At 42.1% G+C, this 14,860-nt stretch overlaps 1 protein-coding gene across 1 annotated transcript in view; it reads left to right on the top strand.

Moving 5' to 3' along the window:
• Nucleotides 1-13,860, top strand: part of EMC4 (ER membrane protein complex subunit 4) — a 31,766-nt gene extending 17,906 nt beyond the window's left edge. The window contains exons 3-5 of the mRNA XM_050193227.3: nucleotides 6,460-6,613; nucleotides 8,916-9,073; nucleotides 13,012-13,860. Of these exons, the coding sequence (XP_050049184.1) occupies nucleotides 6,460-6,613; nucleotides 8,916-9,073; nucleotides 13,012-13,050 (351 nt within the window). The 3' untranslated portion in view covers nucleotides 13,051-13,860. The remainder of the gene's footprint in view (nucleotides 1-6,459; nucleotides 6,614-8,915; nucleotides 9,074-13,011) is intronic.
• Nucleotides 13,861-14,860: the final 1,000 nt, after the last annotated feature.

Raw genomic sequence — 14,860 nt, 5'->3', positions numbered from 1 at the left:
CATGATTTTTGGGTATCGTGCAAGCACAATGTACTAATACAGCTCAGCATAATTTTCTAGTTGGTATTACTTGTAGAGTGTAAGTGCAAGGACATGTAAATTGTACAAGTGCCAGTAGTGTCAAGTGCCTATAAGCACTGCTGCCACATTTTATATCATTTAATGTTGTCCATTTAGAGAATTATCTTCCATGTTTATAATCACTAAAAAGACATTCAAATACATGGTGTGTGCTATAACAAACACTCATTCATCTTTTATCCTTGTCACTGGTCTTGTTATACGACACCACGTACCCGAGCACACGAGGGTCGGACCCTCCCACGTTTAACCGTGCGCGGCTTAGCCGTGTCCGGGAAAAGGGGGATCCTGGGGATTGAGCCGATGCCGGGTGTTCGGACCTTTAAGGCCCCCCGGCGGAGGCAACATACCTCTTTGGCCTCTGCTTCACGTAGACGGCACCCCCGGACTGACCCACCTGGGGGAAATCGGTAGTTGCCTTTTCCTGTCTCTCGCTCTCCCTCCAACCTTCGTCTTTCTCTCACTTTCCAGCTTTCCTGTCTTCTCCTGGCTTCCGATTACTTCCACTTTTTCCAGGCAGCAAGGGTTAACCTTGTGTGAATAGCCAACCTAGGTTATCTCATATTTGGTTGAAGTGATAACGTATAGCTGGCGTTTGCAGGACCTGTTTTTACAGTCCCTGTAGAGTCTTTTTGTAGGGCTCCACGGTGGGTGGCTGGCGTTATTGCCGAAAATTACATTATTCTATGGCTAGTTCCTTCCCTCCCCTCCCAGATCGCCCTCAGAAAAGAGGGCGCACCGAAGATGTATTTCAGTTTTTTGGACGACGAAAACCCAACTTCCCACGATTTCACGTCATTCATTCGGAAAAGTCAGATAAACAAGTATGCACAACCTCCCCATTTCTAGTTTTGAAGTCTTTAACTGAGGCTCTTGGTCCAGGTTACAAGGCATCAAGGATGGCAAGTGGAGATCTCCTTTTGGAGCTCCGTGATCTGAAACAATACGAAAAGTTACCCAATCTAGTGTCTTTTGGGGACTTTCAAGTGACAGTGACTCCGCACCGCACTATGAACACTACACACGGCGTTGTCTCAGATGATGACCTGCTTCAGCTGACAGAGGCAGAGCTCCTAGAGGGCTTCAATGAGCAAAATGTTGGTAATGTGAAAAGAATAAAGATGAGGCACGATGGTAAAGAAATTGCGACCAAACACCTAATTCTCACCTTCAATTCAAGTGTCCTGCCCGAATCAATCGAGGCCGGGTACATCAAGCTTCGTGTTAGGCGGTACGTGCCAAATCCGCTCCGATGTTTCAAATGCCAGCGCTTCGGCCACAGTTCGCAGAGCTGCCGGAGCCGCCAAACATGTACGAAATGCAGTGCCCATGAACACACCACTGAAGCTTGCGAAAACGCTCTCCACTGTGTAAATTGTGATGGGGAGCACGCCGCGTACTCACGGTCGTGCCCATTCTGGAAAAAAGAAAAGGAAATTGTTACAATCAAAGTCGAGGAAAACATAAGTTTCAAGGAGGCATGCAGGCGGGTTTCATACCTGCCCAAGAAAACCTTTGCCGATGTGACGCGTCAGGGGGCAGTGTCACAACGGCCTCCGGCGGCTGTCTGACCCACAAGCAGTGAGTCGGCAGTTACGCCGTCTGCCCCCACGGTGGTTGCAGCTAGCGCTGCTCCGCCAACCGAGCAGAAGGGACCTTCGACCCCGAAGGTGGGCGCAGCTGAGGCTGCCCCAACCTCCCCGGCCCCTTCCAGCGCTGGCAACGGCCGGCGCAGCCAAATCCCTCAGGGAGCCCCATCGACCTCCGAGCTGGCGGGCGCAGGGATCTTGCCCTCCGAGGCGGAATCCTCCCTGGTAACTTCTCGCTCGCAAGAGCACGTGTCCGGCGCCTCACAAGAGGCTATGGACACTACACCTATCCTCAAGGCGCACCAAGCGCCAAAGGGGCGGCGAGGTTCTCTCGAACGCTCCAAAAAGGGCCACATCCCCGTTACAGGGCCTGGAAAGAGCTCTGTAAACTAAGGCATCACTTCCATTTCCGTAAACACAGCACCAATTTACTTGAAATATGGATACACAAATTATTCAATGGAACGTCAGAGGTCTTCTTAGAAAGCTTGATGACGTACAAGAACTCATCCACAAACACAATCTGAAAGTGCTGTGTTTACAGGAAACACACCTAAAACCAAAATACACAAGCTTTCTTCGACAGTATGTTACTTTTCGCAAAGATCGCGATGCATCATCGGGCGGTGTTGCAATTGTAATTCAAAAAAGCATAGCGTGTCAACGTTCACAGCTAAGAACGGCCCTTGAAGCAGTGGCGGTTCGAGTTGTTCTGCTAAACAAACTTATCGCTATTTGCTCGCTTTATATACCCCCACATTACAAACTAAGCAAACATGAATTTCAGTCCTTTATAGATGAATTGCCAGAACCCTATGTTGTCCTTGGCGATTTCAATGCACACAACTACCTGTGGAGCGATCCTCGTATAGATACGCGAGGACGTCTTATTGAACAGTTCCCTTTTTTCGTCTGGCGCGTGCCTGTTGAATAAGAAGGAACCCACGTATTACTGTCTTGCAAATAGAACCTTTTCTTCAATAGATCTTAGCATAGTTTCCCCATGTATACTGCCTGAACACGAATGGGAAGTTATCAACAATCCTTACGGGAGCGACCACTTCCCCATACTGCTAAGATCACCTGAAGAAAACGAATATCCACCACAAGCTCCTAGGTGGAAGATTGAGACAGCTGATTGGGAGAAATTTAGAACTCTTACTAGTATCTCATGGGCTGACATGTCTTCGTTAGGAATCGATGCTGCAGTGGACTTTTTTACAGCCTTCATAATAGATGCCGCATCTAAATGCATATCAGAAGTAAATTGCTTGGCGTGCAAACGGCGTGTCCCGTAGTGGAACGATTGTAGGATCGCTCGTAAAAAACAGAACGAAGCGTGGGGGTTGCTGCGGGCCGCTCCCACTTCGGAGAATCTTGTTAACTCTAAGAAAGTAAAGTCCCAAGGCAGGAGAACCCGCCGACAGGCCAGAAGAGAAAGTTGGCAGAAGTTCTTATCGAGTATAAACTTGTTTACAGATAAGACCAAAGTCTGGAACAGGGTTAATAGGATAAGAGGGCGACCAACATATTCCCTCCCTTTGGTAAACACACAAGGCGATACCCTGCAAGACCAGGCAGATTCACTTGGGGAGCATTTTGAGAGCATGTCAAGTTCAACGAATTATTCACAATCTTTTCTCAAATATAAACAAACAGAAGAATGTAAGCCAATAATGAGAAAATCGAGACAGAATGAACCCTATAACCGGCCTTTCAGTATTGCCGAGTTGAGAGCTACATTGAACACATGCAAAAGCACTGCACTGGGACCTGACAGTCATGTATGACATGATCAGAAACCTACATACTGACACACAAGTTACACTACTCACACTTTTTAACACTATTTGGGCATCAGGATACCTCCCATCCACATGGAAAGAAGCAATTGTGGTCCCTGTTTTGTAGCAGGGGAAAGACCCATTCCTGGCGGTAAGCTATCGCCCGATAGCTCTTACAAGCTGCATGTGTAAGCTTTTTGAAAAAATGATTAATCGGAGACTCGTGCATTTCCTTGAACTCAACAATATACTTGATCCCTATCAGTGTGGCTTCAGAGAACGCCGGTCGACAACAGATCATCTTGTACGCATTGAAGGATATATTCGTGATGCATATGTACATAAACAGTTTTTCCTATCAATATTCCTTGACATAGAGAAGGCTTATGACACAGCATTGCGCTACGGCATCTTGCGAGACTTGTCGGGAATGGGCATCTGCGGAAATACGCTGAAAATAATTGAAAGCTATTTGTTGAATCGCATCTTCCGCGTGAAAATCGGCAACGTATTGTCACGACCTTTCACACAAGAAACAGGTGTACCGCAGGGAGGCGTGCTTAGCTGTACGCTCCTCATCGTGAAGATGAACATGCTTCGTGCTTCGCTACCACCTGCCATTCGTTATTCTGTCTACGTGGATGACATTCAAATTGGCTTCAAATCGTGTAACCTCGCAGTATGCGAGAGACAGGTGCAGCAGCTCTTGAACAAGGTTTCCAAGTGGGCAGACAAAAACGGATTTAAAATCAACCCCCACAAAAGTTCTTGTGTTCTTTTTACTAGAAAGAGAGGCCTGGTTCCAGATCCTTGTGTTACATTGTGTGAACATCAAATACCTATCAACAAAGAACACAAATTTCTAGGTATTATACTTGACTCCAAGCTTACTTTTATAAAGCACATTAAATATCTTAAAGAAAAATGTCTAAGGACAATGAACTTACTTAAAATTCTATCCCACTCAACATGGGGTAGCGACATGAAGTGTCTGATGAATGTTTATAAGAGCCTAATTCGATCACGATTGGACTATGACGCCGTTGTATATAACTCTGCCGCTCCGAGCGCACTAAAGATCCTAGATCCTGTCCACCATCTAGGTATCCGCTTAGCCATTGGCGCTTTCAGAACAAGCCCGATTGAAAGCTTATACGTGGAATCAAATGAATGGTCCCTCCATCTACAGCGAACTTACATCAGCCTTACATATTTCCTGAAAATACACTACAATCATCAACATCCATGTTTTAACACTGTTAACGATATGATGTGTACTACACTTTTCCATAATCGTCCCTCTATAAGACAGCCTTTCTCGCTTCGTGCGAGGGAGCTTAGTGATGAAATACATGTCCCACTCCTCGAGCTGCGCCTAATGCATCCAACCAAGTTGTTACCACCTTGGGAGTGGCAGGTCCTAGAATGTGACATATCCTTTTTAGAAGTAACAAAACACGCACCAGAGATCGAAATCCGAACGCATTTCTTAGAACTCCAGCACAAGCACTCCTGCGCATAGTTCTACACAGACGCTTCGAAGTCTAATGCTGGGGTGTCCTATGCTGTCATCGGCCCATCCTTCTCAGAATCCGATGTACTACATCCGGAAACAAGTATATTTACGGCCGAGGCCTACGCATTACTGTCTGCTGTGAAGCATATAAGAAAATCAATACTTCAAAAGTCAGCGATATATACAGACTCCCTAAGTGTCGTGAAGGCCCTGATGTCACTCTATACACACAAAAATCCAGTACTTAATGAACTATATTCCGTCTTGTGTAAAGTTTACATATCTAACCAGCATATCATTATATGCTGGGTGCCTGGCCATAGGAGCATCGAGGGTTAAGTTCTGGCGGACGAGATGGCCACGTCAATCGCATCGCAAGCTGTTTACCCTACCGCTGAGGTGCCTGTCACAGATCTGAGGCCTTTCTTGCGAAGGAGGCTGCAAGACCCCTGGCAACGCATGTGGGATGCGGAAACGGATAATAAGCTCCACCTGATAAAACCACAGTTAGGATTCTGGCCCTCTACCACAAAATCGCGACGAACAGATGTCCTATTCTGTCGTCTCAGAATAGGACACACATTTGGCACCCATAATTTTCTTCTCACCAGAAGTGAGCCTCCATTGTGTGGTAGATGCGGGGAGAGGCTGACCGTGCTCCACGTCCTTCTGGAGTGTCAGGAAAAGCCGAATCTGAGAGAATGAGACATTTTTCCTCAGCATACAGGCAGCACATTCCTCTTCGTCCTGTAATGTTTCTCGGTCCAGAACCGCTTTTTAATACAGACACAGTCCTAGGTTTCCTCAGAGATGTGGTCTTGCATGTTATTAGTCCCATGCATTCGTAGCGCTTCCTCTCTTTAGAGGATGCCGCTGGGATAGTTGTACTGTATAGCACATGCCTCCAGGCCCTTGTGTTTCAAGGGCTCTAAGGAGGCAGTAGTGCTCTAGCATATCTTATAACCTGATATATTTTTACACATCGTATTATTTTTCTTAAATGCATCTTAATGTTCATAGCACACGTCATACGTCATCGCCATAATCTTATTATACAGATTTTACGCACGTTAGCGCGACTATTTTTAAGGTTCCTTTACAGCCATGTCACACCATTTTCATAGAACGCATAATTACACTGCGAATTCATCACCAAGGACATGGCGCTCTTTGGCCATACCTGGCCCTTGCGCCATTAAACATCAATCATCAATCAAATCAATCTGGTCTTGTTATACCGTAAGTTATGAAATACCAGCTTGCTCCTTTTTTTTTTTTTATGTGCATTAATCAAAGGATGAGGTAAGTGATTTTATCACTGCAGAGACATTTGCTTGTTGTGGCAGTGTATATTTCTTAATACAGCTTTAGTTTTCTTCATGCATCTAGGGTATTTTGCACACTTGGTAACTCATATTTTGTGTGCTATATGCTTGTATCTTCTGTAAAGTTTACATTTATGTTATTTAATTTTCTTTGTGTTATGCAGAAATCCTGGGATGTAGCTTTGGCTCCATGGAAGCAGGTGCCTATGAACCTTTTCATTATGTACATGGCCGGAAATTCTATCTCAATCTTCCCTATCATGATGGTGGGAATGTTGTTCTTGAGACCTGTCAAAGCGCTCTTAACAATTCAGTCAAGTAAGTTATTCACACTAGTTTTTCTCATGTTGTTGCTTGTTGATAGTGTTTTTGTTTTCTGATAGCCTACAAATATAATTTGCACATGTGCTTTTTTCATGAACCAAAGGTATAAGGTGTTACGCACACAGTCTTTCACGGACACCATACTGTTGCCATATTTATTGCCATATTTACAGCTCTTAGCCATGCTAGATGTAGAGCACAATTGCAACCACGCCGTGGTCAGTGCATACCCCCTTAGCGACAACTGATGTTCTGAATGAAGCTGAAAGGTTCGATAATTGAAAATGTCAAATCATGTTCCCCTCTTTAGCTAGTATTATTACATGTTTTGCCACTGTATTAGCAGACTGTTCTTAAGGATGCCGAAGCGTGTGTGCCAAAGAGTGGTAGAAAAGAATGCCAAATCCACAGTGTGGCCAGACATTTTTGTCACACTTGTAGTGAGTACTGAATTGCATGCTACTGCAAGCTATTCAACTCCTTGAAAGAGCTAAGCCTGAGGAACAGTTCTGGTTCAGCAGCTACCATAAATGCTTAATTGCTATAGTGGAGGTCTCATATTAGTCATACGTATCCCCTTCAGGCGCCGTGTGCACGGTTGTGCTTGCCAAGATAATACATCAAAGGCATTGTTGTAAATAGTGATATTTAAAATGTGTCGCAAACATCTTGAAACAGTTGTGATTGAACCTGTACTCAAAGTGTGAATAATATGCATAAGGTGTTTTAGTAGAACAACTTGCAACGTAGACATGTAGTGGTTTGCTCTCAGTAACAGTATGTTATCATGCAACAGGTTCACGTCTTGCATTGTTCTTCACAATATTTTACACCCAGCTTATATTTCAACTGGCTAGTTGAATGCTTTCTAATTATGATAGTCATGAAACAGCTGATGTTCTCATATCCGACGTTTCTATAAAGAGTTCTCGCGTGGAGTCCGCATTCTGTAAATGTCTCAAAACTCACTGAGGCATTGAAAATTCTTGATCTCTTCTGCAGCAGTGCCTTTTCATGATTCTGAAGATGCAAAAACTTGGTGAACTAAATTTTCAATTGAAAAAATTAATTGGTGCTTGAATGGGATGCGCATTAACACTGAAGTGGGACAATCGTGAACTTCTTAAGGCATCCTTTTTTTCTCGTGAACTTCTAGGGGCAAATATTGTGCCCTACTGTCGATAATGAAATTAAAGAAGATGAAGATTCCAAAGTGCTTGTATATGCTTGTTTTAGAACCTTTTTTCTTGCAAACATTTTCAAGGAGGTGTCTTAGTGTGTAGGAGTTATTTCAAATTCTTCAATACTTCTGAACTGCTGTACACAGAGCTGTACTTAATAGTTGTGAGGTCATCAAAAAGGCAGTGGGCATATTCTACAAGCAAGGAGGCACATTAGCAAATGTCTTGCAACGTGATGACTTGGAAAAATTATTTTTCAAGTTGAGAGTTTCTTGACTTGTTTTTTGTTCACAATCTAGTGTTTACCATAGTTAGCAAACTTGCCATTTTAGGCTAATTTATTTGCAGATTATGTTACATATTATTTAGATTTCAGCAGTCTGACAACTTTCACAGAGAAATAATAGTGATAGCAATGCCTCCTACTGCTTTAAGTCTTTTTTGTTTATGAGGATTGCTGTAGAGATTGATTGATTGATTGATTGATTGATTGATTGATTGATTGATTGATTGGATTGATTGATTGATTGGATTTAACACCCCAAAACACTAGGGCCATCAGAGATGCTGTAGTGGAATGAGGGCTCTATAAATTATCAGCACTCAAAGCACTGTGCGTGCTTTTTTGTGCGTGCGTGCACCCAAAGCACTGTGCAACGTTTTTGCATTCCAACCCCTATCACAGTGTGGCCGCTATGATCAGGTGGTGAACGCACGAAATGCCACAGCCATTACTGCCCATTGTGGCATTGCTGGAGTGAAATTATTGGCTGTTACAAGCAAGGATTTATGTACAAGAAAAGCCACATGGTGTGAAACTGCTTGCGGACAAATTGATAATTCATCTTCTATGTTCGAAGGATTAGGGGGCTAGGTTTGATGATATGGTGCAATGAAAATTTTATGCAGCAGGGTATTTTTTTTTTTTTTTTTTGTAAGTGGAATGTTTCTGACTGTATTACATCAGAAAATTACCTTTTCTTCCTTTATTTTTTTTTGTGTGTGGGGAGGGGAGGGGGGGCATTCGTGCATACACACACCTGACACTGTTAGGAGTAGCATACTCTTCAGTGAGCCCTGTGTTTAGGCATTGTGTTTTCTGTTTCTCTCTGCAGCATTCAAGATGATTGAAGGAGGCCAAGCTATTCTTCAGAAAATAGTTTATCTTTTTGGCAACCTGGCATGTTTGGCCTTAGCTCTTTATAAATGTTCATCAATGGGCCTACTGCCAACACACGCATCTGATTGGTTGGATTTTGTAGAGCCTCTCCAAGTGAGCTTTCTTGCCTATTATTGTTTTGGTTATTACCTGGCATTGCTTTATAATGGTGTTAGTAGAAATTTTCCTGAATACTGATACACCCCTGTTAGTTTGTTTTGCATGTGTGATAAAATTTGTTGGAATAGTAGATGAAATCAGTGAAAATGTAGTTAACTTGGATAAGATAAGATTGATAAGATTAGATAGTTCAGTTGTAAGTATGCTTGCTCGATTTCGTTTGTATGATGATGTGCTGGAGCACATAAGCGCAGACAGAGAAGCCTTTAAGTGTTGACTGCTTTGGCATCATCATAACAGTTAAAGCTGTTACTGTACTTTTGAATTCGTGCCCCTCCTGATTGGGCCTTGTGGCCTACAGTATTCATTTAATAAATAATAATAGAAGGCATCTTGAAAAGCTCATTTGCATCCTTCTACTTTTCAATACCTTGGCTGTGAAAAACATCAGCCATTTCTTTACTGAAATGGCAGCACCTAATGTTTTGAACTCCCGCCAGTATTCACATCGAGCTCAGGGCAAACACATGTAGAAAGACTTTCTTAACTAGTGTGCACCAGCTGTTGATGGAAAGAAGGGGGTCGTATGGGTAGATGAAGCTGCCAACTGCATCTTGTCAGCAATCACATGAAGGTTCCATTATTTACTGCGTCCACCTATTATATGCAGTTTTTGCTGACTGTTTGAATATTGATCGTATTGTCTATGCTTAGAATTCTTTGCGTCATGTTTGAAAGTATAAAGTTGAACTATTTACAGCACAGTATCTTCTGTATATGGTTTCCATGTTTTAAGGAAGGGCCCACGAAATTAAGAATGCCTAGCAAGCACCTACTAATTTGCTGAGCATCGCAGTTGTGTCAAACATGCCATGACTAAACTGAACATACTTCATATTTGTTGTCACACGTATGTGGTAGCATGCGTGCCATTGTGTATATACTAAACTTGTGCAAGCAACCGATTACCAATTTCATGTAGCACGATTTTGCAACGGTTGCACAAGTGAGTTTGTGACTGATAAAATGTTAAAAACCCATGGCTTGCAAATTCAGTTTGTCATGCCAAGTAGAATGGATTGCCGATAAAATTGTTGCAGGCATTTCCAAGGCTGTGGCATTGCAGGGCCACTGTGCCATCTCAGTGGTTGATGGAATTCCTTTGTGGAGTGCTTGAAAACGATTTTGCTGAGACATTCAAGCAGACTCTTCCATTGGCATCTTTTTTTTATATTGCAGGCTTTCTTTCAAATATGGCAAAAGAACTACATAAAAAAATTTGCATGCTTACAAAAAGCTAGTCCTCAAAGGTGACCATGTGAATTGAAACATGAGACATCTACTTAATGTTACTAATTGACAAAATTTCAACTGTGTTAAGGCACGATGCTTCTAAAGGCTGCTACATACTGAAACTTTCAATTTCAGGGTATGTGCCATGCCCAGGTTTCACACGAATTCAGGTTATTCGCAAATCTCGCTTCCTCGTAAACGTCTGTGGCTGTTTATACATGTAGCACGAAAAACATTAAGGGTTATTGCCTTTCTCGTGTAGGATGTGGTAGACATAAGAATGCATTATCTGCGTGGGCACATATGCTATGGCATTCCGTCGCCTAGAAGATACACCACGAAAAGTTATATGGGCCCAGTTGATTCTTCCACAGACACGGGTACCAGTTGTGCCTGATAAAGAAAAAGCTCCCTCAGCAAGAATCGTGTGGAATTGTGAAAAAAGAAAAGTAATAATAACAATAATAATAATAAAGAAAAAAAAAGAACCTGAGCAAAGCAATACAAGCGACATGAATGCAAAGGAATAAGAAGGAGACTAGGAAATTAACTGGTGCATGTATATCTGTAACCTTTGAGGCACTTTCCACTGCATTCTTGATGTGGCATTGACTATAAGAGGTGTCAACAACACAACATTGTTGTAGGTTTGCATATAAAAAATTCTTCTAGCTGATGCCAGTATGAGTAATACATATTCAGAAACAAGTCACGCTTGCATGTGGCTTTTGTAAGTGAAGAGAATGGATTTCTGCATGCAGGTCAAAGCGTGTCTGTTAAAAATCTAGCCATTACATTTTTTTCTTGCCAAAAATCGAGTGCACAAGATTCGAGGGTGCTTTAAATATGGCTTCAGTTGGGGCTAGTTGGTACAGTATCGTTCTGTTAACTGCACTATAATTTTCACACAAGGGAGAAAAAAAAATTGACTTGCCATCCTGGCCCTATGAAAATGGATGTCCAGAAAAGTTGTTGAAAACCACCACTACAACAGCTGAGGGGGCACGCAATGCGTCATTGCTCAGGTCTTCCTCCGGCACATTATTCAGCCACAGGAGAATGTGGACGGGCAGACTTTCCCTGTGCTGGAATTCCATGGCAATACGGCCAGCGGCAGCACACCGCCACTGGTTGTATTGCCATTTTTTTACTTTTACCGCTCCTCGTATTCACGCTGCTCCTTGGGAGTCCTAACTATGCGTTGCCTACCCAGAGCGGTGATGCAGCAACAATGAATTTAGTTGCTAGGCTGGTTCTTTTATATATGAAAGGCTAGTGATGTTGCTCACAATGTCGCTAGCGGCGTTCACTGTGGCAGCTTGCACAACAGTAATCTTTACCGGGAAATGTATGTGGGGAGGGCTTCGTGCTTTGCTTTGTTATCATGTGCGCCTTATCATCAACTATGTGGTTCGGATGCTCGTTCTTTATTGAATTGAATGCTGTTCTGTATGTTGTATGCGCGATCCGAAGGACCTTTGCACTTTTCGCTTCAATTGCTAAAGCTTTTTTTTTTTTCCATGAGGGCGATGTCGCGAGAAATCCCGGCCTACTAGAGGCTCACAGCTTTGCTGTAACAAAAAAGGCGACATGGACAACATGTGCACACATGTTGCCTATGTCTTTTTTTATTCTCCCTTGAATAAACATTCTGGCACAGTTAACCTATAGTTGCTTTAAAATGAAATTAGGTACCTGATATTCATTGAAAATGTTTCTTATGAATAGTTGGTAGCAGGGGTGTGCGAATATCAAAATTTTCGAATACTAATCAAATACGAATACTTACTTCGAATATTGAATTGAATGTCAGATAATGATATGCACATGCATTTATTAGCAAGTTATTTTGAAACATCGCAATTCCATTGTCAATGTTAAAAAACCAGGCTAGTAAATTGTTATACTAAACATTGTGTATTTGGCTCATCTCAGCTTCGAAAATTTAGTCATTCCCGCTAGCTGTCCTCTCCAGCCTGTGCCTTATTATACCGCATCAAATGCCCGTAAAATCGGAGGCATTTGACCCTGTGCCAGTCGTCACTGTACGCACTTGCTGTGAAGCAATAAGCTCAGAATTCGGGATGGTGCTGCAAAAAAGAAAGAAAGAACGGTGCACCCTCGCTGTCCGCAAACTCGTGCCGCTTGCCACTGAGAGGCTGGCTTGCCTTCAATGTTCGGGAGTTTAGTGGCTAAGTGCGCTTTACAGGCAAAATTTCGCTAACGGCACGAAATCATCGCAAAATTCAGCACGAAATTGCCCCAATATTCTTAGAATAGATAGAAACAAATGCTAAGAACCGTGTTTTCTTCCGCACAGCCAGCAGTATATTTGATTTGATTCGAATATTCGTATCCAGCCGAATAATCAAACATTTTCGAATATCTATTTTTAGTATTGAATAAGAATAACAAAATTTATTTTTGGTATTCGTATTCGTATGTTATTCGAACTTTTCCAATATTCGCACACCCCTAGTTGGTAGCACTAGCATAAAGAAATGGGGGGGGGGGGATCTTTGTTCATTCTTGCTCTAGAGCAATGAGCCTGATTTTATTGTGTGTGTGTTTTGCAAAGAAAACATAAATTTGTGTGATAATGAAACATTGTGTGATGGTCTTTGTATTTTCTCTTTCAGAGGATTGAACATTCAGGAGGGGGTATCATATTGTCATGAACCAACGAACTTGGCCATGAAGCTGATCGAAGTTGTAAACAAAGTGCACATGCCGGGACTGAATGTCTGTTTTGTACTGTTCACTTTTCCTGTGTGCATGTGCTTCAACAGTATGCATCCCACATCTTATGCACATACATCAGCACTTTTGCGGCACTTTTTGCAGCTTATGTAAAGCTTGACATACACACAAGTGGCTCTTTCACTATTAGAATGCTGCATGGGTCTGGCCTTTTAAAGCCTAAAGGATAGCAAGTTTTCTGTATTAATGATGGTGTGCTCGTTTTTGTCCATGCACATTCTACCAATGCAGATGCAGAGGAAATAGCTCTGCACAGCTTTTTGCTGTTGTAATTTTAGCTGAAGCTATGGTGTATGGAGCTTTCACTTCTGATTTGTACACCTGAGGCTTTGTACAGATAGAGCACTTCTAGTAATGGCATCATAATAATGAGCTTGCCATGTAATGTGTAGCTCTGTTTTAGTGCAATTTGCTTAACATTGAATTTATTGTGCAAACATCGAGTAAAAACTATTGATGCATGTTATTATTGACTTGATTTACTTTTTGCCTTGTATTGCCAATTATGCTGAGCATGTGGTTTTTTTTAGCAAAACGCTTGTTGTTGAAATGAAAAGACAGTAGGACACTAGCAATGTGCGTATCTATGTTGATTAAGATGTACAAATCGATGTGCCAGTTTTCCAAGGACTTGAAAGAACTTGTACACAGTCATGCAGGTGCAAAAGGCTTGACACTCGCACACCTGCAGCTTGTGAAGTAAATAAATGAGAACGTTTGAAATGGTTTGTCGTTTTCATATTCTTCTTTTTTTATTTCCCCCTTGCTGAAATTAAGCTTCAATTGGTCAGCTCAGACTTGCTTGTACTATATATACTGTGAGATAATGTTTGCAACTTTGAAAGCCCTGGTGACCAGTCAGGCATCTGTAGCGTCAGTTTCTTTGCATCCACATGCAAGAGTAGCTGCATTATAATATGTGCATAACATGCTGTCCATACAATTGTTATCTATGCAAATCATGCAATGCTGTTTGAAGGCCTGCCCATAATTTTCAGCAACAATAATTGCATGTAGTGGCATTCAGAAAATGTTTATGTGAGACACTAATGTAAACAACTTCTTCTGGTGGATCTTTTTTGCCTGGAGTAAATGTTTTCGCGATACATAACTCTTGCTTGCAAATCACAATGAAATATGTTTGCAAGGGGCTTCCTGGCTGACGTTAGGAACATGTAATTATATTAGTACCCTGGTTGTGAAATCCACCTGCAGTGTATGCTGGCAGTATACATACATTAAGGGAAAGTCGTAGAAAGTTTTGCTAGATTGCTAGATCTGGATTAGAAAGTGGGTGGCTCCTGCCAATTTTGAAGGCTTATCCCAAAAACTATACAAGAATTCACCTGCACAGCTGCTGTAACAATGGGGACTGCAACAAGGACCGGTTGTGGCAAGTTTCTGATTAGTGTTTAAAAAAGAATTCACAATAAAAAAAAACTTGGCAACTTCTGTAGAAATTTCTGCACTGGAAAGACAAATTGCCAAAATCATTGATGTTGCACAGCACTTTGATCAGTGGTGCAGTTATTCAATATTCAAAAAAAGGAAATATCTCTGCTATAAGTCATTTTCTAGTGAAGATATAGAGTCCTAAAAGGTAAGCAACAAGTTAGCCTAATTTAATGCTTGCATATAGCAGCCATTTACGCATAATAGATAAATGGGGAATTGGTGTAGCCTTCATGTTAACAGAACAGCACATGGAAGAAAATCAACTGTACTAAC

The sequence above is a fragment of the Dermacentor andersoni genome, chromosome 1 (assembly GCF_023375885.2).
Source record: "Dermacentor andersoni chromosome 1, qqDerAnde1_hic_scaffold, whole genome shotgun sequence".
NCBI lineage: Eukaryota > Metazoa > Arthropoda > Arachnida > Ixodida > Ixodidae > Dermacentor > Dermacentor andersoni.
The sequence above is the reverse complement of the archived record's forward strand: the minus strand, read 5'-3'. Positions and strand labels throughout refer to the sequence as shown.